The 26922-nt window shown below is 40.5% G+C and overlaps 1 protein-coding gene across 2 annotated transcripts in view; it reads right to left on the bottom strand.

The window, feature by feature from the left end:
* Nucleotides 1-2288: 2288 nt before the first annotated feature.
* KSR1 (kinase suppressor of ras 1) overlaps nucleotides 2289-26922 on the bottom strand; it is a 221561-nt gene continuing 196927 nt past the window's right edge. For both annotated transcript variants that reach the window (XM_068268488.1, XM_068268487.1), the window contains 4 exons: nucleotides 25987-26118; nucleotides 21383-21518; nucleotides 17832-17965; nucleotides 2289-8088 (listed from right to left, as the gene is read on the bottom strand). In XM_068268488.1, the coding sequence (XP_068124589.1) occupies nucleotides 8010-8088; nucleotides 17832-17965; nucleotides 21383-21518; nucleotides 25987-26118 (481 nt within the window). In that variant the 3' untranslated portion in view covers nucleotides 2289-8009. The remainder of the gene's footprint in view (nucleotides 8089-17831; nucleotides 17966-21382; nucleotides 21519-25986; nucleotides 26119-26922) is intronic.

Genomic DNA, 26922 nt, shown 5'->3' with positions numbered 1-26922 from the left:
ATAAAAATAAAAAAGGGAAACACCAAGAAGTGTTATGGCCTTTTTCCACTAGCAGTGTTTTGTGATCCAATCACTTGCAAATTGCAAAACGCTAGGTTCTTTAAGGCTACTGAAAACCATGCAGGAACATTTCCATCAGTGCAATGTGTTTGCAACGCAATTTCCCCCATCACAGAAGTCGGTCCTGTGACATTTTCATGTGTTTGCGCTTCTCGTGTGTTTGCGCTTCCCAGTAGATTCCCCCACAATAAATCAAAGAGAACACTAGACAAAAGGTCAGATAAAAATCTGAAAGACTTAACTGCCACAGTGTTATATAAACAGGCACACCCCACTCTATACTGTTTAACTAGTATCCTAAACCTCCATTCAAAGCCAGTTTTTACAAATGGGCATACTCAATGAAAAACAGTAAATGCACACCTACAAAAATCGATAATTCCAATAAATATAAGGACTTTCTCTCCAAGGACACATCCAAATATACCAGTTGTTTTCAAATTATACTCTCTCTGGAAAAATAAAAAGTTTGTGACAGGCAGCTCAATTTCAAAGAAAATTGTGCTGCAGTAGGTGGCTGGGAGAAGTGGCTCCGGACCAGGTAGTTAAACAATAATCTATTTGACACAAGCTTACAAACACCTTATACTCTGATAGGCTTTAAGGAAAAGCCCTTCAATGATAACCCCATAACCTTCTTATTCCAAATACAATATACAGGTCCTTCTAAAAAAAATTAGCATATTGTGTTAAAGTTCATTATTTTCTGTAATGTACTGCTAAACATTAGACTTTCATATATTTTAGATTCATTACACACAACTGAAGTAGTTCAAGCCTTTTATTGTTTTAATATTGATGATTTTGGCATACAGCTCATGAAAACCCAAAATTCCTATCTCAAAAAATTAGCATATTTCATCCGACCAATAAAAGAAAAGTGTTTTTAAAACAAAAAAAGTCAACCTTCAAATAATTATGTTCCGTTATGCACTCAATACTTGGTCAGGAATCCTTTTGCAGAAATGACTGCTTCAATGCGGCGTGGCATGGAGGCAATCAGCCTGTGGCACTGCTCAGGTGTTATGGAGGCCCAGGATGCTTCGAAAGTGGCCTTAAGCTCATCCAGAGTGTTGGGTCTTGCATCTCTCAACTTTCTCTTCACAATATCCCACAGATTCTCTATGGGGTTCAGGTCAGGAGAGTTGGCAGGCCAATTGAGCACAGTAATACCATGGTCAGTAAACCATTTACCAGTGGTTTTGGCACTGTGAGCAGGTGCCAGGTCGTGCTGAAAAATGAAATTTTCATTTCCATAAAGCTTTCAACAAATGGAAGCATGAAGTGTTCCAAAATCTCCTGATAGCTAGCTACATTGACCCTGCCCTTGATATAACACAGTGGACCAACACCAGCAGCTGACATGGCACCCCAAACCATCACTGACTGTGGGTACTTGACACTGGACTTCAGGCATTTTGGCATTTCCCTCTCCCCAGTCTTCCTCCAGACTCTGGCACCTTGATTTCCGAATAACATGCAAAAGTTGCTTTCATCCAAAAAAAAGTACTTTGGACCACTGAGCAACAGTCCAGTGCTGCTTCTCTGTAGCCCAGGTCAGTCGCTTCTGCCGCTGTTTCTGGTTCAAAAGTGACTTGACCTGGGGAATGCGGCACCTGTAGCCCATTTCCTGTACACGCCTGTACACGGTGGCTCTGGATGTTTCTACTCCAGACTCAGTCCACTGCTTCCGCAGGTTCCCCAAGGTCTGGAATCAGTCCTTCTCCACAATCTTTCTCAGGGTCCAGTCACCTCTTCTCGTTATGCAGCGTTTTCTGCCACACTTTTTCCTTCCCACTGAGGGGCCTTGATACAGCACTCTGGGAACAGCCTATTTGTTCAGAAATTTCTTTCTGTGTCTTACCCTCTTGCTTGAGGGTGTTAATGATGGCCTTCTGGACAGCAGTCAGGTCGGCAGTCTTACCCATGATTGCGGTTTTGAGTAATGAACCAGGCTGGGAGTTTTTAAAAGCCTCAGGAATATTTTGCAGGTGTTTAGAGTTAATTAGTTGATTCAGATGATTAGGTTAATAGCTCGTTTTGAGAACCTTTTCATGATATGCTAATTTTTTGAGATAGGAATTTTAAGTTTTCATGAGCTGTATGCCAAAATCATCAATATTAAAACAATAAAAGGCTTGAACTACTTCAGTTGTGTGTAATGAATCTAAAATATATGAAAGTCTAATGTTTAGCAGTACAATACAGAAAATAATGAACTTCATCACAATATGCTAATTTTTTGAGAAGGACCTGTAGATTAAAATTACTACAACCAGTTTGGGAATAATTAAACAGTAATGCTAGCAAAGCAAAGGCATGACGTAATAAATATCTAAACTGGGGTCCCTCACAATCACACTAAAAGACATCCAATGACATTTTCAGCTCCAATCTGCTGTGTAATAAAATGTGATCATTATCTTCTTAAAAAGCCCATAAAGGCCTATAATATGCACAAACAGTGTGCTACACGGAATACAAACTGTGCACTGTGCACACAACTGCTAAACAAGGCAACCCCGACCCTGGCGGTGCTGCAGAATCTGCCCACCACAGGGACTGTCGTTACCAGGTGTGACTTCTAGTACACATTCAATGTTTAACATGAATGAGCAAAGAGCATTTACAATAAAATATTTTAATACAAAGCTACAAAATCCCACTCAGTTTATAGCTGCAGGCAGAAGTACAAAGAAAACGCTTGAATGTTATGATTTGTTAGCAAATAAAGGTATCTCACATATAGTGCAAATAAATACCAGTTATCTGTTGTTTTATTGGTAAAGGTGTGTATACAGTATTACTATATCCCATTTAGATACTTGACTTTAATTGTTAAAAGTAAGCCTTAAAATACCCACCTCTACCCCAGATACAGCCCATTGCTACAGTTGTCAAGGAAGCAGTACTGTGGAGCTACACAATTTATCAAGGAGGAGCAATGCTAACCTCTACAAACAGAAATTATTGCACAGAAAAGGCAGGAGGCCGGGATCAATGCCCCAATCCATGCCCATCTCCAGTCTGTTTATCTATCTATCTATCTATCTATCTATCTATCTATCTATCTATCTATCTATCTATCTAGTGATGATTCATGTACTGCAGGAACTTCTCATTGTGCTTTAACCTTCCCTTTTTTTTAAGACCAAAGGCAAAGTTCACACCCTACATAAAAAAGGTAATTATTCATAAATCTGTAAACTCTGCAAACATGACAACACCCTCTCCAAGCAGTTCATTTACTAGGCCCACAACTCAACCCTCAGCCCACATCTCCTATGTGTACACTTCTCAAAGTAATCGAATGCAAGTGCAACAGAAGAAAAATGCTAATTTTCAGGGAAAATATTATCATGCCATCTTAAGTCAATCCATATGCTGTAAAGAAATACAGTGATGTACAGCATATACAATTGACACAACACTCCAAACTGGACTAATGCCATAGGATGTAACAGTCTCAGAATTTACTTAAAGAGACTCTGTAACAAAAATTGCATCCTGTTTTTTTATCATCCTACAAGTTCCAAAAGCTATTCTAATGTGTTCTGGCTTACTGCAGCACGTTCTACTATCACCATCTCTGTAATAAATCAACTTATCTTTCTCTTGTCAGACTTGTCAGCCTGTGTCTGGAAGGCTGCCAAGTTCTTCAGTGTTGTGGTTCTGTGATGCATCTCCCCCCTCCAGGCCCCTCTCTGCACACTGCCTGTGTATTACTTAGATCAGGGCAGCTTCTCTCTTCTCTCTTATCTTTTACAAGCTGGATAAATCCTCCTCTGAGCTGGCTGGGCTTTCACATACTGAGGAATTACATACAGGCAGAGCTGTCTGCACTCTGCAGGAAGAAACAGCCTGACACTTCAGTGGAAGATAGCTGCAGGGGGAAAGAAACACGAAAAAGAAAGGAAAGCTGTATACAGCCTGCTTGTGTATGAATGTATTTTCTATGTGTTGACATACTGTACAGCAACCTACTTCCTGTTTTGGTGGCCATTTTGTTTGTTTATAAACAAACTTTTTAAAACTGTTTTTAACCACTTTTAATGCGGCGAGGAGCGGCGAAATTGTGACAGAGGGGAATAGGAGATGTCCCCTAACGCACTGGTATGTTTACTTTTGTGCGATTTTAACAATACAGATTCTCTTTAAAGAGTACCTGAAATGGCATACAACTGCTAACCTGAAGATGTCCCCATGTATTGGGGTTCCAGTATTTGCAATTTACAAGACCAGTTTCCTCTTCATCAGTTTAGTGGAGTAATTGCCTCTTTCAAGTTCTGGTTACACCCAACTGTCAGAGCAGTCACCTGACCCAGATGCAGTACCAGCCCCTCCCTTTCCACAGTATGATGAAAATTCCTGCTAGTGTGCACCTCACAAGTCATGGTTAGTGTTAATGTTTAATTGATTAACCCTGCTTCTCTCCCCCCCCCAACTGGGACCTTTTGTGTTGACATGAACCAGTGCCGGCAGAATGTTGTTATTTTGAGGCAGGAGGTTAATTTCCTCTCATTCAGAATGTTGTATTTTGTATGATTGCCACTAGATGTCATTGGGGGGCACAATGTGAGCAATAATGCATTTCTATTGACGCGGCAATCTACGCATCACCAAAGCGCACATAAATGTGCAACCTTTGCTTTCCAACTGCGCTATAGGCGCAAAATTTTCCGTGTTCCACGCGTAAGATTATACGACCCGCAAGTGATGGGTCGATACATCCCGCAAGTGCGCTCCAGAGAAGAAATGAGCTTCTACTTGCTATTGGCATGTGTTCCATAGGGTTAGATGGCCGAACTGACACTGTGGAACCTACCTGCCTCAATAGGTAAGAAACTATTTAAGGGGTAACATGGTTTGGGGCTGGTTGTCCTGATGATGCACCACACTTTGTATGGCGTGAAACAGCTGTAGACCTCTCACTGCTTGTACCTCTCTCCTCTTTATGGATAATGCATTGTAACTGGATTTTAAAGCTACTTGAATAAAAGTGACGTTTTAGCCGGATGTGCACCACTGCTTTCTCTCTACTTTGTTGTGACTGCATCTTGGTGTGTTACACTCTGGCTTGAGTGGTCTAATTCTGTGCATTGGTTCTTCTGCATGTCATAGTTAGGGAGAGCCTCGCATCACACTGTGAGCAGAGAGAGGATATGGCTTGCACTGCACCCTGATCAAGCTCCATGTGATTTCTGTGATAGTAAGGTTGCCCAGAGTTTGACAGATGGGGCTCTTCCACTATTCATAATAAAATTCTGTCTGGTGGGAGTAAGTTCTTTAAAATATAATGAGAGTTATATTCAGTGGCATTGTGTCTAGCACTTTTGCCCACAATGCTCAGGTCTCAGGTTCAGATCTCTAGGAGGGATGGAGTTTTTAAGTATTCCCCATGTCTGCTTGGGTCTCCTCTGGGCCCTCCGGTTTCCATCCACATCCCCAAAACTACGGATGAGCAAATTGGTTCCCCCTCAAAATAGGCCATCATCTACGGAAGGAACATTAGACTATGATTGTTGTAGGAACTAGATTGTGAGTTCCTCTGAGGAACAGTTTGTGACATGAGTATGTAAAGCACTGCAGAAGATGTCTGTGCTATATGAATGAGTATTAATAATAATAAAGTGTATACTCAAACTGACCTACAACCATCACAAAAACTGGTTACATAATAAAATTCCTAAGTAGTACATGGATAAAGTAACAGACATCTGAAATATTTTCTCTGAATTTCTAGGTTTCCAGTACAGACCAAATAACTACGGTCTAGGAAATTAGGGAAAAGGTAAACCATCTGCATAATGAAAACAGACAGCAAAAAGCCTAACAGCGGCTGCGATCTTTCCGCCCTCAACTAATAAGAGAAGTCATTTAAAAATGGATGTTTCAGATGTTAGATTTGATAAATACATAACATCTGCCCAAAAAAGTAATAAAAACTAGGTCCACCTCCATCAATATTCTTTAAAATATGAATCAGAGAGTGATAGGAAAAGGCTGTTCTTTTGGCCATGTATTCTCACAGCTTTGTATTGCATATATCAGTACAAAGCTAGTGGCAGTAGCAGCGCAATCAATAGTAGACAAGATTTCTGCTGAATTCTTCTCTAATTTCTAATGGTGGAAGCTGTAAGGTCAAATTAATACTGTGCAGCTACTGATCATTTACATTTTCTACTAAACATTGATTAGACCAGCTTATAATCTGCTGTATAATTCTATATGCAGGGCTGGTGCTTACATTTGTGTAAGCAGCATAATTACCCGCAGCACATTAGGGGCCTCACAGTCAGATTGCAGAGGTAAGGGGGACACATGGATACGTTTCTGCCAGGGCCTTACAGACACAGTAAGAAATGCAACATTTTCCTACAATTACATTTTTTATATAAATGCTAAAAAAAACCTCCATGTAAGACCCAGGACACAGAGTAAGGAATAATGTCTTTGGACACAGAGAGTAAAAAAAAAAATCCTCAAACTTTCTAAACCATTTCCGCTCTATCTAAAGCTAAAATGCACAAAATTCTTGGAACTGACGTTTCCAAAATATGTGGTCTTTCTAACAGGGACACAGATTTGCTATTAGCCTTAGTAGTAGACCTGTGCCAAGGTGTGTTGAATGTAGACGCTTTTCTTGTTAAATACATTTCTTCCATCAGTGTGGAAAATAGAGGAAACTTTTACAAGCTTACCTACAGCATTACTGTACCCTCTGGAAGTAAGAAGAAAGTAAAGGTAATTGTATTGCTTAAGTGACCCTGTACCTTGTAGTGGAGGACTACATACCTAACTGGTGGTATTGGTGACCGCTATACAGCCTCACCACTCAGCATCGCTGGCTGCTATTACCAACAGAAGAGAAGTCTTTAACTAAGGATTACACTACCCCCATCCCCAAGTGATATGCTTTGATGCAAAGTTCAGGCTGTGATATGGTGGTGAATGGGACCATGGTGGCATAAATCAGTAAGTTCAGTGAAATTCAGGGAACGGAAGAAAGCACAGTAGAGTCTTTTTAATTACAGCAGCCGGTGCTGCAGAGATAGTAAGGCTGCAAAGTATGTAGCCTTACCTCCAGTTAGCTGAGATGCAATCCTGCACAGAAGGAGCTATGTATTTATGCTATGTGCTCATAGCTGACGAGCCAAGGTCCATAACACACTGGCATTTCCTCATTCCGAAACATGAGTACTACCAAGATATTGCCAGTATAAATATATGCTATATTGACTGGGCTCACTAACAACTTGAGCAACATCACTATGCTTCTGAAAGAAAACTGTACTGTCAGTATTCTGGCTAGCAATGGAGTAACAGAGGTCTCATAGCTAGCAATGTCCCTGGTGGGCGCTATAGTAGCATATCTATAAAATATTAAAAGAAAACTTCACATCATAGTAATTCTATATGAGATAGTCCAGCCCTGTAACACTAGCTGTATGACAGTTTGCATATTTTCTTTTAGACCAGTGACAGATATCCATTATATTAACCCTGTATCTTCAGCATTTCTTTCTATGGATACAGACAAGATATATTACACCTGTATACGCACCTCTCACAGTTTGTTATGGCTTATGAATACAGGACAGTTCATTTTCTTTTATCATGAATGAAAATGCTTTTCTAACCATCAGAACAGCCAATAAAGAGAAAAGTAAAATCAGTCACATTTATTCATTTTTCAGAACACACACATGCCTAAAACCATTTGTAAACAACAAAAAACAGCAGGTAGAGTTAAGGCTTAACCCATTCAGCACTGGAAGGGGAAGGCACGGCACTGCGTTGCTCCTGTTCAGTGCAGAATGAGTTAATGTAAATTGAGTAAAGCACAGAATACATCCAACACAGGGAGTCACCACTGGCTGCTATGCGAATCTCTGATGGTGGTTGCAGAACTAACCATGAACATGATTACTGAGACATCCCTCAGCAGACTAGATCTTTTGGTTACCCTGCTCCAAGGCTCCCAGGCCAAACCTTTCAAAACGGGGGATACTTTTGCTACTGTTAATGCTGGAAGAAGGGGAACAAAACAAACATGTCTAAGTTAAACAAAAAAAAACAAAACACACATTATATGTTACACTTAATTCGCTTTACAGAAATGATTATCAATCATAGGTGCAAGATTGTCCAACAAAAGCTACAGCCAGCAGGCAAATGTCATTTGAACAAGGGCATAGTCAAGTGTCAAATTTAAATTGCTTTAGCTACTGAGATCTAGATAGCTGCCCTAAAAAAATAACCAGAATATATTCTAGTTTTCAGACTGAGTGCAAAAAAAAAAAATTCCAAACATTTTTGTTTTTTAAAAAACAAAACAACTTTTCACGGCCTTTTGTCTCGCCAAGAAATGTTATGTAACCAATGTGATATTTGACTACTTCCACAAAGCTGACTATCTCACAAGCAGTATACTTCCCTTTTTAGCTGGAAAATGAGAAGGGCATTGTGTCATTACAAGGAAGTGGATACTGTTGAACACTCTTAACTTATGACCTCTAGCTAATGGAAAACGAACCTAAAACACTTTCATATATAAAACTGCTGATATTTCACATTGCATCTACACGGAATGCAACTCATTGTTTTATATTGGCTAGGAATGGGATGCTTACAGATTTTTTCAGCAGAATCACCCATTAGGATGTTTACTGTTTATTATAGAATTTTATTTAAAAGCTTTTGGTTAAATAGTGTCTGACATGCTGCTGACACGCTTTTGTATTTATCTGTAAACATTAATATCAGCTCTTTCACGTAAGTCAAGTAGTGTTTTATGTTGATGAATCTTTTATGATGTGTATTATAGGAGGAAGAGAGCCGTGTTCAGTGCAAAGCCGCTTGGGTGTCAAAGATCAGCACCCGCAATGTGTTGCAGCAGTTCAGCCAGCAAATTGCCACTCTTATGCTTTAAAAAGTATAAAGTACACACACACAGAAAATGTCAAGTATGTGTATGAAAAATATATTGCTTTTGGCTATAACCATTATACATAGTAACTGTATGAACAGTGAAATAGATTGGGGAATTATGGTGTTCAAACACCTGCCATTTATTTCCAGTATCTCTCCATTCCCTAGCAGCAAATACAAGAGTGACAATGGTGTAGAGAAGCTATATTCAGAATTCAGCTACTCATATACCTGCCACAATAGTTAATTTAGGAAAGTTATTCTGAATTCTCTGTAAACATCCTCTGGGTGATCAGTGTCACAGAAGACATGACTCCCAATATCCATTTCTCTGGGTTATTAATTCTCCAGTAAACATCTGGCTCCAGAGATGCTTCAGAAGTGATGAGTAAACAGTTCTACTTATGTGCAAAGTTCCACTGACCCAAGGAGAAGAAGACACTGAGTACCTCAAAACCAGCAGCAGCTGGATTAGTAACTATAGGCTAGATGCTTTAACTGGCTAAATTTATAGCCGCCCTCCAAGCACACGGTTAAGCTCAACACACACCATACAATCTCGGTTGTACAGATTTACCAAATCTATGTAGTATAAGGGCCAACAGATTGAAAATACCTTGAATGATTGATTGGATAAGTTCTTCTACTACATGAAAGTGGTAAGATTGAACAACCAAGATTGTATGGTGTGTGTTGAGCCTTAAGGTGGCCACACACCCTACAATTTTTTAAATATCTGTTCAATTTAAGAATTGCAATCAATTTTTCTGACTGATTGGAACATTTCAAAAATATGACCAATGTACCACACACCTATGTTCAATTTTTCCCCCAATTATGATAAAAATGATTGTAAACTCTGAAAAAATTGCTTGGGTCTGTATATTAATAAATTGACAATCCAACACACACCATACAAGCTTTAGAAAGATTGAAGAAAAATATCTGGCATTCCGGATCGATTAAAATTGAAGAAAACGGGAAATCCGATCGGATTTTTCAGTCGAATGAAAAAAAAAGCTTTCGAATTTCTTGGGAGATCCGATCGTTTTTATCGAATTACTGTAAAATTGGATAATTTTATTGTATCGTGTGTGGCCACCTTTACTTAGATCTGTGTAGGCAATCCGTTTCAAGGCTTGCTGTTATCTGTCTATATTCTCCTTGATTAGCTGATGTGAAAAAAATCATTTGTAAAAATGCCTTGTGAGGTGCCAATGAACTTCATGTACAACTCAATACATGTCTGTTCTGTAGGCTACAATCTTCTCATACAGCTTCAAAATGTTCCTTCCCACTGCAGACTGTCGAGTAGGAATAATGCAACAAGGCCTAATGTCATCACTGTGTCAGTGGAGATTAGCATGTTAGAAGTCTTGTTGGTCATCACTTCTATTCAAGTATATTCATGCTCACTTACACCTGTTAAGCAGCACATCTTTTATCTGAAGTAGGTCTCCTCGAAAATTTGGCAAGGAATTATGTCTACATACTGAAGTATCCTAAACCATTTAGCACCATCTACAGTCTTTAGATTATGTTTTTTATTTAAGCCTCAAGAGCCTCTAGGCAGGAAAGCTCAATGATCTCTGTGACTGAACTGAATGTCCAAGTAAGTGAGGGATTTCAAGAAACATGTTAGCTAACAAGAGCTCATAGGTTACCATTATTGGAGCATGCAATATCAATGTTCTACAGTTATTTGTTAATAGTAATGGAGGCATCTTTTTAAATATAAGCAGCATAGTAAATATATAAGATATGCCCTTAAACTAAAGGAGATAAAAAGTGTAGGTGTTATCCAAAGCAAGTAATATTTTTCATATCAGCAGTGAAAATAAAATAAAATACTTTTAGTACAGTAAACAATGAAAGGGCCAATTTAAAGGGGTATTGTGGCAAAAATAGGAACATTTAAAATACACATATACACACACTTGTCCCAGAGTAAATGCAGCATAGGTAAATGTTTCACTTCCAATGTTGCTGTAACTGTTAGCAGGTAATAAAAAACAAAAAGCTCTGTCAGGTTTTGGTTTAGTCCATCTTTTCATGGAGGATTCACAAAATTAATTTTAATTGTTTCAAAAAGCATTCCTTGGAAATGACATGCACAAACATGTCAGGCAGCCTATCTACCCACTGCCCCCTATTCTGGCAGCTGGACTGTGCCCCTTCCATTCAAGCAGTGCCTTTAAAAAATAAAACACATTCTGACAATCCCCTAAGGGCCCTTTTCCACATGCAGTCGCTAGCGTTCACGCTGAATGCTAGCGATTGCTGAATCGCAAAACCGGCGATTCCCCGACGTTTTGCGGCCGCGATTTTGCTATGCACTGCATAGCAAAATCGCGGCAAATATCGCTCCGCCGCGCGTTCGCGTAAAAAACGAATCGCGGTAGTGGAAATGACCTACCGCGATTCCTATGTTAAAAAGCAAACCGTAGCGATTGTAAAATCGCTAGCGGTTTGCGACTTTGCGATTCAGCCAGCGCTGGTGGAAAAGGGCCCTAAAGGAGATGGATTAGTCCAAAACCTGTCTATAAGAGGTTCAGAGTTGATAAATGCTTTCTAAGAGTGAAAGCTACATAGGAGGTAAAAAAAATAGTACATTTACTCTGGAACCAAAGTACATATGAATTTAAAATTTTACCATTTTCTCCATAGTGTCCTTTTAACTATTCATAAAAGATTAGGCCAATTAAGCATTTTACAGAATAATATGGGATGACTGTAGAAAATTGAAGTGCTGACATTTGATGGACAATCTTAAAAACACATACACACAAGTAGTAAAAGTGCTTATTAGAAGGACACAGAAAAAAGCACTCAGTGCAATGATTCACTATAATGCTGGTAACCCTGCTTTAGAGAAAGTTGCTGCTGGCTCGTGGTGCTTGTGAGACTAGATACACAGCTGGTCCTACTAGTATTAGTGCCAAGTAGATTTCTTGCAGTCAGAATTGGTTATTTAAGCAGATAGCCCACACCAAGAGAATAGCAGGCAGGAAAAGATCAAAGCGGCATATACATCCAAGGGTTAAAAAGGTTGTCTACTATTGGTGGTTATTTGATTTGTAGATGGAAGGTAAGCAGTCACGAAGCTGTAGATTAGCAGAAGACGCATGGAAGCATGCAAGGCAGAACCCAGATTTAAAATGGCCAGCAGCTATAACCTATGAGAAGGAGAAAACAGTGTTAGTAAAATCATCATGTTAGTATAATTGGTAGTAATACAGGAGGATTAACGAAGAGAGATTACATATGCAGCAATACAAAAGTTATGAAGAGTGGTGAAGTTTTGGGTTATTTTAGTAGAACACAATGAATCAGCACAGGCTTGCTATCATTCCTGAACTCTGCTCATTAGGAAACCAGCCACTCATCTTCACAACAGCAGTAGATACACTTTTCTAGACTTGTGAAAACAAACTTGTGATGGTGAAATACATCTTTGTACCTCTAGTACAGTGTGCAATCCTGGGGTCAGTATCTTAAATGGTCTTAGAAGCAGCTTTTGAATTACAAATTGTTACAGATTTAATTATTTAAGTCAATTGTTAACACTTGGGGTTTCATAGCACGATAAAGCTATAAATATAACACAATGAAACCCTGCCAACTACATCACTAACTGATATAACTTGGGCTTTATGACCACAGCTGCGCTACACTTATAGTAAGCTGCCTTCCCTTAAAGCTTGCACTAGTATATAGAAGCTTGCACTAGTATATAGAAGTCCTTGGGCCCTTGTGTGCTGCATTATAACCTAAAAGACGACAGGTAAGGTGTAACAGCTGTTTAGCTGTACACAAGCAGATATATAAGCATTAGTACAGTGATGGGCAAACTTGGCTCTCCAGCTGTTAAGGAACTCCATGTCCCACAATCCATTGCAGGAGTCTGACAGCCACAGTCATGGTTTGTGCTAGATAGAGGGAAAAGTTACATGCAATGACCTACACAGAGAATATAGAAAAGCTAATGCAGAATAGTTTACCAAAGTTCCAATACTGCATCTTTAACTAAGTACTGTGAGCTGCTGGCTGTAATACTGCCCTGGAGATGCACAGTACATAATGGAGTATGTGAAAAGTCGGCTATTGAAGTATGAATTGTACACATTTGGGTCTTTCTCCTATTTGAAAGTAAGCAATTGTAAATGACTTATGGTTTAGAAACGTAGAAATAAAATGCGGAAAGCTGGTTGGATATGGAATGAACCAGGCATTTTATTTGTTGGCTACTGAGCAGTGGATGTGAACAGCATGCTTGTACAATTGGTTCTTTGTGTAAAAATGGTGCCAATGTCTTTAGAATGAGCAGAAGTCAAAATGGATAAAATATGTAAATATCAGAAAAATGGAAGGAAACAAAGGCAGTGTGAAGGCAAAACGAAGGGTAGACAGTACAAATCAGTGCAGCAGAGATATCCCAAGATGTGCCAGGCCCCACAGCAGGATCATGTGGAATGGAAAGAGAAATGGCAGTGATGAGGATCAGCAAAACATCCCAAAGGAGAATATAAGCAGAGAAAAATGAATTAGTAATATGTTTAAAAAATGTCAAACATTGAAGAAAACCTGTGCTTTTTATGATTAAAAAGTCTACTTTATGAATAAAAAACAAGACTACCCAGCAATGTACTTTAAAGTGAACCTCAATTTATAAGAGAAAACGAGTTGGCCAGTGGGTTGGCAGGTACTATAAGAAGCCTGCTGCCACTGGCATCTTCCAATAACAATTAACCCCGCCTCTGCTACAATTCTGAGCCTTTGTATGGAAGTTCCAAAACCTCAAGTTTATGTTATTACCATTTGTACCCATCCTCTACATGACTGCATCTATAGATAGGGACTGAGTAAATGTTACTACCACACATACCCAGAAAGTGATGCTAACAGCTGGATTGGTAAAGTGTTGGGAGACACTGGTAAGTGACAAATGATCCCTAAATGAGTTTAACTAATTGTTAGACTAACACAGAGTATTAGAAAAGCATATAACTTTCAAACTTGGGAAAAAATCTATAACTACGACTTGTCAAAACTTTCGATGGACAAACTCACTTAAGTCCCGTACACACGCCAGATGTAATTAGGCTCAGGCAGCCAAAAATGACCGCATCTGCCGAGAATCTGGTGCTTGTATGGAAGTCCCTGATGTCCGCCAACTGCTTGGCCAGCAAACCGTTCAGGTAGATTACTTTGGCTGGCCGATGGCCAATAACATTGTTCTTTCCACTGACCACACCCGCTGCGTGACGTCACTCCCATGCCGATCCACCCCCTGCATTGAACATAACATGTGCAAGTGATGCATATGCAAAGCCTCGGCCCGGCACCGTCGTCTGAGGGATTGGGTCTCCATCCGGTCGACATTGTTTGAGCATGTGTATGAGCATTTAGATTGAAAGTTTAACCTAGTAATTCTAATTCTGATAATGAGGAGGGCTACAAATATCTAAATGATATGATCTAATCCAGACAAGAGTAATTTGTTGACTTTCCTGCCCTGCTTTAAACATGATCACTGAAGAGGAGAACTAAAAATAATCAATGAGATGCTAATATTACAGATTTGCATGCAAATAGCATGCAGCTAAGAGCTAAGCCAAACAAACAGTGCAGCTTCTGTTTGGCTCATTTCCAAGTTGCTGGGTTTCCTCCAGGTACTCTGGTATTTTCCAAGAAGATAGGTTCCCTGACTACACCTGGCCATAAAGTCTTACATGGACTTTACACACTAGGAGTTCATTTCAAATACAGAGTATGGTGATAAAAACAAAAGTGTCTGCTCTATAAAAATGTGTAAAACACTTTATATAGGTTACACTATGTGATTAGTTTAGATGGAAGCTGCAGATAAGGGAGTTCTCCCATCATAAATTCTTCTTTTTGTTAATTTAGATGGAAACTGCAGATAAGGGAGTACTCCCATCATAAATTCTTCTTTTGCATTATAGACTTAACAAAATAATTTTCCACTCTTTATATATCATTTTGTCCTTCCAATCTTTTTATTCATCTATCTATGATGCCTTGTGGGTTTTTTTCTGCCTTCCTCTGGATCAACAGGGATATGTGAGGGAGCAGGCTGGAGTTGTACTTTGTACTGGTTGAACTCGATGGACGTATGTCTTTTTTCAACCAAAATAACTATGTAACTATGTAACTAAGGGCTCTTTCACACTAGAGGCTGCGGTAGAAAAGGCTGAAAGTCAGCCTTTTGCTTAACGCCAATACATAGCGTTTTCAAAGCGTTTTCAAAGCCTTTTGAAAGAATTTTACAACTCATATGAAAACGTCCCTTTTTTTTTCTTCTATAAAAATAAGTGAACAAGTCAACTGTAAAACGCTTTGAAAACGCTTTGAAAACGCTGAAGCTGGCGTTTTCCATTGACTATCATTGAAACGCCAACAGCCAACTTCGGCTGTAAACAGCCCTGAAAAAGCTCCTGGGAGCGTTGAAACGCAACGCTCCAAAACGCCGAGTTAGATGTGAAAGGTAAAATGAAAGTCTATGGACTTTCTTTTACCTAGCAAAACGCCAACTTCGGCCGTGGCGTTAAAACGCCAAAAAATCCCTCTGGTGTGAAAGGGCCCTAACTGTCCATATCTGAATCCTCACAGTACTCTTATGTCCAATAATAAGGTACCTAAAATTCATCCCAACAGGATATTCTAATTCTGGTCTTAACAGTTACTAATATAGGTGTAATAGAAATCAGAACTTTGCAGCTTCTTCCTGACACAACTTAATGATGCAAAGTTTAGTGTTAACTAGCAGTTTAGTTGTAACTCAGTTATTTAAGGTGCAAACACATGCATGTCTGTCACCAGTAGGGAAGGGAACACAATCCCTCAGGTGACAGATGCATCAGTTCAGGGATGCATTCTGTTGCAATGTAAGGGGGTGTGGCGCACAATGGAGCGGGCAGGGTAAGCAGAGGAACAATGCACTCACACGAGATTATCTAATACGCCAGATCTTTCATCGATGTATTGAGTTGGCTGTTCACCTGCTAGATTCTTGGCAAAGACAGCCCCAAGCAGCTGCTTCTGCTGAGTTTAGTCTATCCTGTGTAAAAGGCTTTGCACTATTTGGTGCATGTATTGGAGATCGCAGCACTTGGCACAGCTTCAGGGAATAACCTTAACCACTTAAAGTGGACCCAAATTAAAAATACAAGATTTCAGAAATGAAATCTATTTTCTAAATTATAATAATAAATAGCAGCCTTTTTTCAGCTGCATGACAAATATAAAATATTTTACATTTATTGGAGAAACCCCTCCCTTCCTTTCAAATTGCCGGGACAGAATCCGGCAAACTGGTGAAGTAGATGGTGTCCAGCAAAGGAGGAATTGCTAATGGCTGCCACCTGTATAACCCTAGTAATGAAAAGAGAAGGGTGAAAAGCATGCACTGAAATGCTCATAGGCTTGAAGCAGTGTTTATTTATCTTTGTATGTGTCAGAGTGGTGCAACTAAATATTTTGAATTAAAAAAATGTTTGGTTTGGGTCCGCTTTAATGACAAGCTGACTTATAAAAACATTCTGCTAGAGCCTCTTAAAGGGGCACTACAGTGAAAAATTGTAAAATTTAAAATATGTACAAACATATACAAATAAGAAGTACGTTTTGTCCAGAGTAAAATGAGCCATAAATTACTTTTCTCCTATGTTGCTGTCACTTACAGTAGGTAGTAGAAATCTGACAGAAGTGACAGGTTTTGGGCTAGTCCATCTCTTCATAGGGGATTCCCAGCAAGGCTTTTATTCTTGATAAAGATATTCCCTAAAAAGGATTTAAACAATGATGCTGGCCAGCTTCCCTGCTCGCTACACAGTTTTTTGGCAGTTGGACAGAGCAACGGCCATTCACTAAGTGCTTTTGAAAAATAAATAAATCCCTGAGAATCCCCTATGAAGAGATGGACTGGTCCAAAACCTGTCACTTCTGTCAGATTTCTACTGCCTACTGTAAGTGACAGCAACATAGGAGAAAAGTAATTTATGGCTCATTTTACTCTGGACAAAACGTACTTCGTATTTGTATATGTTTGCACATATTTTAAATTTTACAATTTTTCGCTGTAGTGCCCCTTTAATGGCTCCAGGACGTTTTTATAAGTCAGACAATGCTGCTGGCGCTGTGCGCGCGCGCACGTGCACACGTGGGGGACGTGTGCATGTGCGCGCGTCCCCGTACACGTGCATTCATGTGTACGTGCACGTGAAAATAGTGAAAAAAAACACCAAAGAAAAAATACATCTTTATTTCCAAATACTATATTGTCACCATACTTTGTACTAGGGACATAATTAAAATGTTGTGATGACCAGGACAAATAGATAAAATGTGTGAGTTTTATGTACAGTAGCAGTGTTTATATTAAAACTATAGGGGATAAAATTGGAGAAATAGTGTATTTGTGTATTTTTTCATTTTTTCCTTGTTTTTCCCTTTCAAATGCATAGAAAATAAAGTAATTACTGAAAACAAATATCAACCCCAAAAAGACTAATTGGTGGTGAAAAAAACAAGATATAGATCATTTCATTGTGATTAGTAGTGATTAAGCTATTGGCAAATGAAAGGGATGAGCACTGGAAGGTGAAAAGCGCTCTTGTCCGTTAGGGTAAACATGCCTTTGGGGTGAAGTGGTTAATCTGTTAGTATCTTTTTGAGATTTTGTTGTAATACTTTTAGTTTGATGACGCTAGCTCTATAAAACACGGATCCAGTCATGAGATCCACTGGATCTTAATCTAAAAAGGTTGAATCTTTGGCAGAGTTGGCTATACACAACAATAAAGGAATATGCTACTCACTCTGCAGATTTCCAGAAATGACCAGGATGTGACAACCTCCGATTGAGCTTTGGCAGCTTTTCCAACATGTCCACAAGGAGAGTAAAGCTTGGCCTTTCACTGACATCAAAAGCCCAGCATGCAGCCAGAATCTCCTACAAAAATCAAAGTTCACATTTACTGAAGAGATGAAAACTTACGAAAAAAAACATACGGAAGGATTTATATGTAATTTCATATCATTGTTCTGTGTAGACTGTGGTCAATTTGGCTGTAAAAAAAGAGCAGGTACAGTGCACTACGAAGCAAAATAATACAATTAATTGTTTTAATACAAGTATCAAAAAAATGAATACCGTATATACTCGCATATAAGCCGACCCGCATATATGCCGACCCCCCCAACTTTTCCCTGAAAAAACAGGGAAAAATGATTGACCCCCATATAAGCCGGGGGTAGGAAATGCTGGATTGGTGCAGCCCCCCAGTGTGTCCCAGTATAGCTAGTATAGTGCCCAGTATAGGTAGGTAGTGTCAAGTATAGCTAGTATAGTGCCCAGTATAGCCAGTATAGTGCCCAGTATAGCCAGTATAGCCAGTATAGTGCCCAGTATAACCAGTATAGTGCCCCGTATAGCGCCCAGTATGGGTAGGTAGTGCCTCAGTTTAGCTAGTATAGTGCCCAGTTTAGCTAGTATAGTGCCCAGTTTAGCTAGTATAGTGCCCCAGTATGGCTAGTAAAGTGCCCAGTTTAGCCAGTATAGTGCCCAGTTTAGCTAGTATAGTGCCCAGTTTAGCCAGTATAGTGCCCAGTTTAGCTAGTATAGTGCCCCAGTATGGCTAGTAAAGTGCCCAGTTTAGCCAGTATAGTGCCCAGTTTAGCCAGTATAGTGCCCAGTTTAGCTAGTATAGTGCCCAGTTTAGCCAGTATAGTGCCCAGTTTAGCCAGTATAGTGCCCAGTTTAGCCAGTATAGTGCCCCAGTATGGGTAGTAAAGTGCCCAGTTTAGCCAGTATAGTGCCCAGTTTAGCTAGTATAGTGCCCAGTTTAGCCAGTATAGTGCCCAGTTTAGCCAGAATAGTGCCCAGCATAGGTAGGTAGTGCTCCCCCCGCTGCTATTACCTGCTTAGGCAGCGGCCGCTTCCTAATCCGCGTTCCCCTCTGAGGTTTCAGCGTGTATCACAGCAGCGCGCCCGGCGCTGCTGCTGTGACGATGCAGACTAGAGTGCATGAAAGATCACGGCTCCCTATAGCGGCGATCTGTATCGCCATTACCAGGGGAACCGCTCTTTCCTGCCCCCTGCATCGTCACAGCAGCAGCGCCGGGCGCGCTGCTGTGATACACGCTGAAACTTCAGAGGGGAACGCGGATTAGGAAGCGGCCGCTGCCTAAGAGGTAATAGCAGCGGCGGCCGCGGGGGGAGCGGGGAGGGGGGGAGCGGGGCGCGGACCACCCACCACTAGACCACCAGGGAAGACTCGCATACAAGCCGACCCCCCAACTTTTGACCCCCTTTTTGGGGGTCAAAAATTCGGCTTGTATGCGAGTATATACGGTACATATGAGATAGAAAAGACATCATAAAACAGACCACTACTCATAGAGCTAGTCTTCATTTGTTTGCCTTGAGGTGGAGAAGAGTGAATGCCCCTTGCTACCCAAACACTGCTACCCAGTGGCAAAAAGCTGCACCAATAAACTGTATATATATATATATATATATATATATATATATATGAATGCGGACACTTGCACCTGCCACATCTACTCAGAAGTCCTGTTCCAACTGGACCCAATAAGGATCTGGCAAATGAGGAGAAGAAGGTGTGTTACAAGGGAAGTGAGAATGGAAGGAGCCAGAACATGTAGCCCAAGGAGACAATAGAGATCTACGAAAAGGGAAAAAAACATGGAGGTGGACAGACCCAGAACAGAGAGAGAAAGCAGTAGAGAACGAGGAGGAAAAAAAGGGCAAAAAGAGCAGCACATACCCCCCAGCCAGCAACCTGCCAAAAAAATATAAGGATTGTCAGATGTATTGCAGGGGAGCTGCAAAATGTTTGTGCTCTTCAAATTATCATTTAGTTCAGGGGGTCTAAGGGCCCATTTACACTTAATTGGCACGCGTTAGTGTCATTAGTATGCGTTGGTGCACGTTTTTCCATAGCAGTGCATTGTGAGAAAGATTTCCGTTAAAACGAGTGTGAAAGGTGCCATAGGAAAACATGGGCATTACTTTGAAAATCAGTTTTCTTTTAGTTATAACTGAAAACAACTGATTACGTATAAAAGGGCCCTAAGGCCCCAAGTCTACAGATCCAGGAAAACACTCTGAGAACAAACCAATCCAAATGATAAGGACATCAATAGTGTATCTGTGCCAAAATAAAATGTGGAACAGGTACACAGCCAGCTTTTTGCAAGAAAAAAATTCCTCTCCCACTCCTCCAGCTAAAGAAAGGCAGAATTTATTCTATGCACTCCTTATTATCCCTTTGAAGATCTTAATTTGCACTTGCTCTTATTTAGGAGCCAGTTTTACTATTAAAATAATGATTGAAATAGTAACATAAAACAGATAAAAAATAAGTGATGCCAGTATATTTGCTTTATTGCTCAAAGTCTCAGAGCCTAATTTTAGGACATCTACCCATGCCTAAGCATAAGTTGCCTAAAGCTAAATACTCACCACTCGACGGAGAAAGACGGATCCAGCGAGGTTCCCCTGACGACTAGCGCTCCACGACCCATTTTCCGGCTAACAAGTACACACGTGAAGAGGAAGTCAAGTGAACAGGAAGTCAAGTGATCACGGTACTTTGGGCGGAGTCGTCGGGGATCTTCAAGATCCAGTTATCTCCAAGTGTTGCTGAACCTCGTTTGCATAATTGCACGCATGTACCCACATTTTTAAGTGAACCCGAGGTGAAAAAAAAACTACTAAAACAATTGTATTTATCCTGCTATTCCTAAAAATGGCTTTTTTTTGTTTTTTAGATATTCCATGGTTTTTTATTTTATATTTAAACATTTACAAAGTAGAATGTTTTGTTGTCTCTGATCAGTGGCAGCCTATTAAGTGTCCCTAAACAAAAATACATGAACTATTGAGATTTTTCTATCTCCCTCTGCTTTCAGAAGTTGTATTCTGCCAGGAAAAACGTATGGCTGTAATTTGCTTATCAGCGATGTTTACTATAGTCCCCACTGGTACTAAAGATGAACTCTTTCAGGCAGCAATACTGTATACAAGTAAACCAGCCTGGTTATTAATATGTTTTGCACTGTACATACACGTTTATCTCATCATGTCACATGTCACCTCAGGTACACTTTAGGCTGAAAAATTGTGGTGCTTTTCAAGTTCTGTCAAACAAAACTAGGCTTGACAAAAGGAAAGAAATGAAACCATTCAGGTTCTAACCAGATCCAAATCTGGTTAGTATCATTACAACCTCATTGCTGTGCTTCTGCTCCTGCATCTGTGTGAAGACTAGCAGGCTGTCTACGTCATGATATAAATGTGCTATTAAAATACTGGAAATCAATAATGAGGATACAAAATACTTACAGTGACTTCTTTGCCCAGACTAATAGTAGCCAGCAACTGCTTAACTCCTTCTCCACTTCCAACCTGCCATATAAGAGCCTCAACAGCTTGACTTTTAAAAGGCCAGTCTCGAGCTTGAAGTTCATACCACACAGTCCTTTAGAGGTTTCAAAATACACATAATAGTAAAGTTTTTTTTGATATTCTTTACATACATGCATACACTACTATATACAAAAACATATCTTTATGAGCTAATAAATTCCAACAACCAGATATTTAACACAACTTTCATCCTAAAACATTATGGTATGGATTGCTGTAGAACTAGCTTACATTAAATGTATCACATTGCAAACTGTATCCATTTACATGAATTATTAGTGTCTCTTCACCATGTCTCATGTCAAAACCCACAATGTGAAAAAGATTTCAGATCATGGAGAGCTGACAGAAGCATTTGGAAAACAGGATTGCTTGCCTACCATAATTTTGTGTACCTCCTGGAAAAACCTTATATACTCGGATATACTGTATGTCGACCCCAATATTTGACTCTCTTGAGCTAGATTTTTTAATTACTCAAGTATAAGTCTATCTATTACAGTTTCATTATAGCACATTATAGTACAAACAGAGGATGCTCACTCCCGGCATTAAATGCACCATTTTGCTATCTGCCTGAAAGAAGTTAGCATGCAGAGAATAAAACAAATTAAAGAGGAGCTGTTAGGTATAAGGTCTCAGAGAAAATAAACACATATATCAGTAGCTAAAGATTGGCTATACTTACATTACATATGCATTTCACTGTCCACGTTTGTACTTCACAGAATTTTTATATAGTATATGCAGAGATTGATGCTCCTGACAGCTCATGGCAGGTTCCATGTTTTTCTGTCTCCTATGAAGCCAAATGTGTGGTCATGTCCTGCCTGCTTCCTGATCACAGAAAAGCTCATACTGAACAACACAGTGTGCAGTGAATATTAATTAGCCATGTGGCTAGGAACAATAGCTGACTCCTGCAGTGTACTCTGCCCGGAGATTTATCAGTGCTACGTGCTGGACTGATTACAAGCTGCTGTAACGTCTCATTAGCAGCCGAGGGGAGGGCCCTAGAATGCTTTGCAGTATAGTATGCGGCTTGCGTCCTGCTTGGGTCTAACAGCTTTGCTGATAAGCACACATCAAAGGTAAGAGAGATTTTTATCTTCACTAATGCCTTTTTGGCTTCCTTCTAAACTGTTTAACACAGGAGAATAGAGGTTTAAATTAGCTTCTGCAGCCTGACAGTTACTCTTTAAGGGAAAGTACTGACCTATCCTACCTTAAGGTAATTTCTCCCCAAACAAAATAAACCAACAGCTTATTTTTTAATATCTCTTCACATACAAGTTTAGAAATGAGAGGTCATGAACAAGGGCATCGCATGTCTATAACAGGAAAATGTGTATTCCACTGTAGCAGTAGATAGTGTTCAAGTCATTAGACAATGTTGTACAGCAGTAGTCAGTTTCAGCCATAATACAAAGGTATGCAGACGGAGAGCTTAAGCAATAGAAAGTTTCCCACTAACTTTCAGTAAACCTCATACTGTCACCCAAAAACTGTGGTGACCCCCGTGTGTAACCATATGCAGAGCAAGTGCCGCAGCGGAAGCCGTCACTCACCAATCCAGTGCCAGGTCCTCTCATCTTCCTCACTCATTCCAGTCTGCAACCACTAGAGTAGCTCTGGCTCCCCATGTCATTTGACTTCGGGTGTCAGAGCTACGCTAATGCACACAGACTGGAGTGATTGAGAAAGATAAGAGAGCCTGGCCCTGGATTAGTGAGTGCCGGCTTGTGCTGCAGCACTCGCTCTGCATATGATTAAACTCCATTGGTGGTGGTGGGTGGGAGGGGGAGAGAGAAACGACCCCCCCATTACAGCTATAAATGGTGACATTTTAGACTGACTTAAGTATAAGGTGACCCCTACACTTGTATACTGTGAGTCAGTCTTACAGTCGAGTGTATACATATTTTATTGTAATATATCTAGCTTGAGCCTAAAGGGGCCCATACACCTAATGATTTTCCCGCCGATATACAGCCGTTTCGATCACAGTGATCGAAACAGCTGTGAAATCGCCACGCACACCGCTAACAGAACGATCGATCTCCACCCGAAATTGATCGTTCCCGTCGATTTCCGTCGACCCATCCGTGCGAAAGATTTTTTTCCGTCGCCGGCGGGTCGGACGTCGCTACTGTGCATGCTCAGTGTTCAGGGTGTGCGCGGCTTGGGGCCACGCATGTGCCACGCTGCTCGCTGGAGAATCATGGAAGGACGGCGCTGGCACAGGATGACTCCTGGGGGCTGCGAGATGCCCCAGGTAAGTTAAACTGATTTATTTAACTTAACGATTTCAGTCGCCAGGATGTGATTGTTACGTCCAGGCGGCTGCTCTGCTGCAGAAGTGCGCTTCGGCGCGTGCGATTGCGGGCGCGCCCCCGTGTCCCCGTGCTGTCCCCCGGTAGCCCTGGGATCAGTGAACGGGAACATGGTTCCCGTTCACCAATCTAAGTTGCCAGCAGAAAAAACGACGGTTTCTAATCCGAGACCGCAGTTTTTCTAAAGAAAAAATGTCCCCGTCCGCCTTGTGCTTCCGGTAAGCGAGAAGCACAAGGAAAAAAAAACAACTCGAGGTGGCCATCTTGTGGCCAAATAGTAAAACTACATCTACATACATTTTTCATGCCAATTTACACATATTATAACATTAAAAATTAACTGTTTATTTCCCAACACCAAAAAATTACCCAAATAAAATTTTTAATGAAAAATAATTTATAATTAAAAAAAACAAAAACATAAATAGTTACCTAAGGGTCTGAACTTTTTAAATATGCATGTGAAGGGTGTATACTACGAACATTTTTTAAATCATAAGCTTGTAAATAGTGATGGACGCAAAACTGAAAAAATGCACCTTTATTTCCAAATAAAATATTGGCGCCATACATTGTGATAGGGACAAAATTGAAATGGTGTAATAACCGAGACAAACAGGCAAATAAAATACATAGGTTTTAATTATGGTATCGTATTATTTTAAAGCTATAATTGCTGAAAACTGAGAAATAATGATTTTTTTCCATTTTTTCTTAATATTCTTGGTAAAATGCATTTATAAAAAAATAATTCTTAGCAAAATGTACCACCCAAAGAAAGTCTAATTAGTGGTGGAAAAAACAAGATATAGATCAATAAATTGTGATAAGTAGTGATAAAGTTATTAGCGAATGAATGGGAGGTGAAAATTGCTCTGATGCATGAGGTGAAAAATCCTCGCGGGCTGAAATGTTTAAGTAACCCTTTAAACAATACCAGTTCCCTGGCAGCCCTACTGATCTCTTTGGCTGCAGTAGTGTTTGAATAACACTCCTAGAAAAAGTATGTGGCTAATCCAGTCAGAAACATCTGCTCTGCATGCTTGTTCAGGATCTATGTCTAAAAGTTTTAGAGGCAGAGGATCAACATGACAGCCAGGTAATTTGCATTGTTTAAAATGAAATAAAATATGTCAGCCATCATATCCTTTTCACTTCAGGTGTGCTTAAAATATTCTAAAATGTTAGCTACCCTCACAAAGTACTATCTGCAAACTTAAAGAGACACTGAAGCGAGAATAAATCTCGCTTCAGTGCTTTTATTCAGCAGGGGCATGCGTGCCCCTGCTAAAACGCCGCTATCCCGCGGCTAAACGGGGGTCCCTTACCTCCCAAATCCCCTCCGTGCAGCGGGGGATCTCTTCCGCATTGAGGCATGGCTAATGGCCGCAGCCCTGCCTCACGCGCGTCTGTCAGCGCGTATCTCCGCCTCTCCCCCGCCCCTCTCAGTCTTCCTTCGCTGAGAGGGGCGGGGGAGAGGCGGCAATGCGCCGCTGATAAACGGCGCTGAGAGGCAGGGCTGCAGCCGTTAGCCCTGCCTCAACAGCAGCAAAATCTACGACCAAGTTGGTCGTTGATTTTGCAGGGGGGGATTTGGGGGTTAAGGGACCCCCGTTTAGCCGCAGGATAGCAGCGTTTTAGCAGGGGCACACACGCCCCTGCTGAATATAAGCACTGAAGCGAGATTTATTCTCTCTTCAGTGTCTCTTTAAATCTAAAATGTATGTCTGAGGCTCATGTCTTAAAGCAAGCATGATGCTTACATGATTCAGTTACTTATCTAGTAAATAATGAAGGAAGAGGCAAGATCATATTAGTAAATGTTATAAAAAAAAAAGTGTAGATATCGATTTGAAAAAAACAAACAAATAAATTACATTTGATCCCCATCATATACTGGGCTTACTCATCTGTATGTGTATTACACTGGTGGGGTGAGTGTGCCTTATTGCTTTCACATACTGTCACATGCACATATTCCTACTCATATATGGGGCACAAAATAGTGCATGCAGCTGACTGGAAAGTGGTGGATATACACATGGCCAATCAGTATGCATACAGCAAAAAGGAAGACAATTTCTTTCAATACCACTAAAAAGGCACAGAAATCCAAGTAAACATCACATGATAAAATGCAGCACATTCATGTGACTTCATAACATAAGGGTGGACATTTATCCTCACCCAAAAGCATAAACGTCAGCAGCCTTGGAAAATGGAAGCTTATCTTCATCCCTTCCAGGAGCCATCTCACGTACTATTTCCGGGGCCAGGAAGCACAGCCAATCGTGGCTCACCTTCAGCTCGTTCTCACGCCTAGTTTACACAAATAGAATGTATTCTTAGCAGTGTATGTTGCAATATTAACTTCAACTTACTGACATGTTTCATAAGAGAAGCAGTATGTATTCTTAGTAGCATATGTCACAATATTAGCACTATAAACATCTGGAAAATATCTAAAATTCTGTTCCTCAGCAGCTGTGGTACAGCTACAGAAGCATACAAAAAGAAAAGGAATGGCTAGTTGATTAGTGGTAAAGCAGTGTGGGTCTCAGGAGGTCACTTCAAAAGAGGAGTGGAGGTCCCGATTCCTATAAAAAGAGGGGAGACCAGGTGACCAATGGTGCAGTATCGTTAGATACAGAGGACGAATAGGATGTATGGGAAGTGAATATTCACAAAGGAGGGTTGCAGTCCTGCAACCACTGTATAGGCCTGTGGAAAAGTACAGTTTCCGCTCGGTATCCCGGATCTACTGGATCTGGGCGGTCGCTCTCCTCCTGTGATCCTTTCCACGCGTCGAAAAATCCACGGGTGGAAGAGGCTAACACCTCCGGTGAGGTGTAATAATCTGAACATTTGTATAGCGCTTTTCTCCTGTCGGACTCAAAGCGCTCAAGAGCTGCAGCCACTGGGACGCGCTCAAGAGGCCACCCTGCAGTGTTAGGGAGTCTTGCCTTGAACTCCTTACTGAATAGGTACTTGACCTAGCCAAGATTCGAACCCTGGTCTCCCATGCCAAAGGCAGAGCCCTTAACCAGTACACTATCCAGCCACCAGGTGTAGAGAAACTCTAGGCTATACTGGTTGGGGAGGCACCCAAGGGATATGATGGAT

This window comes from Hyperolius riggenbachi, chromosome 2 (assembly GCF_040937935.1).
Source record: "Hyperolius riggenbachi isolate aHypRig1 chromosome 2, aHypRig1.pri, whole genome shotgun sequence".
In the NCBI taxonomy this organism is placed as follows: Eukaryota; Metazoa; Chordata; class Amphibia; order Anura; family Hyperoliidae; genus Hyperolius; species Hyperolius riggenbachi.
This window is presented reverse-complemented; position numbering and strand designations above follow the sequence as displayed.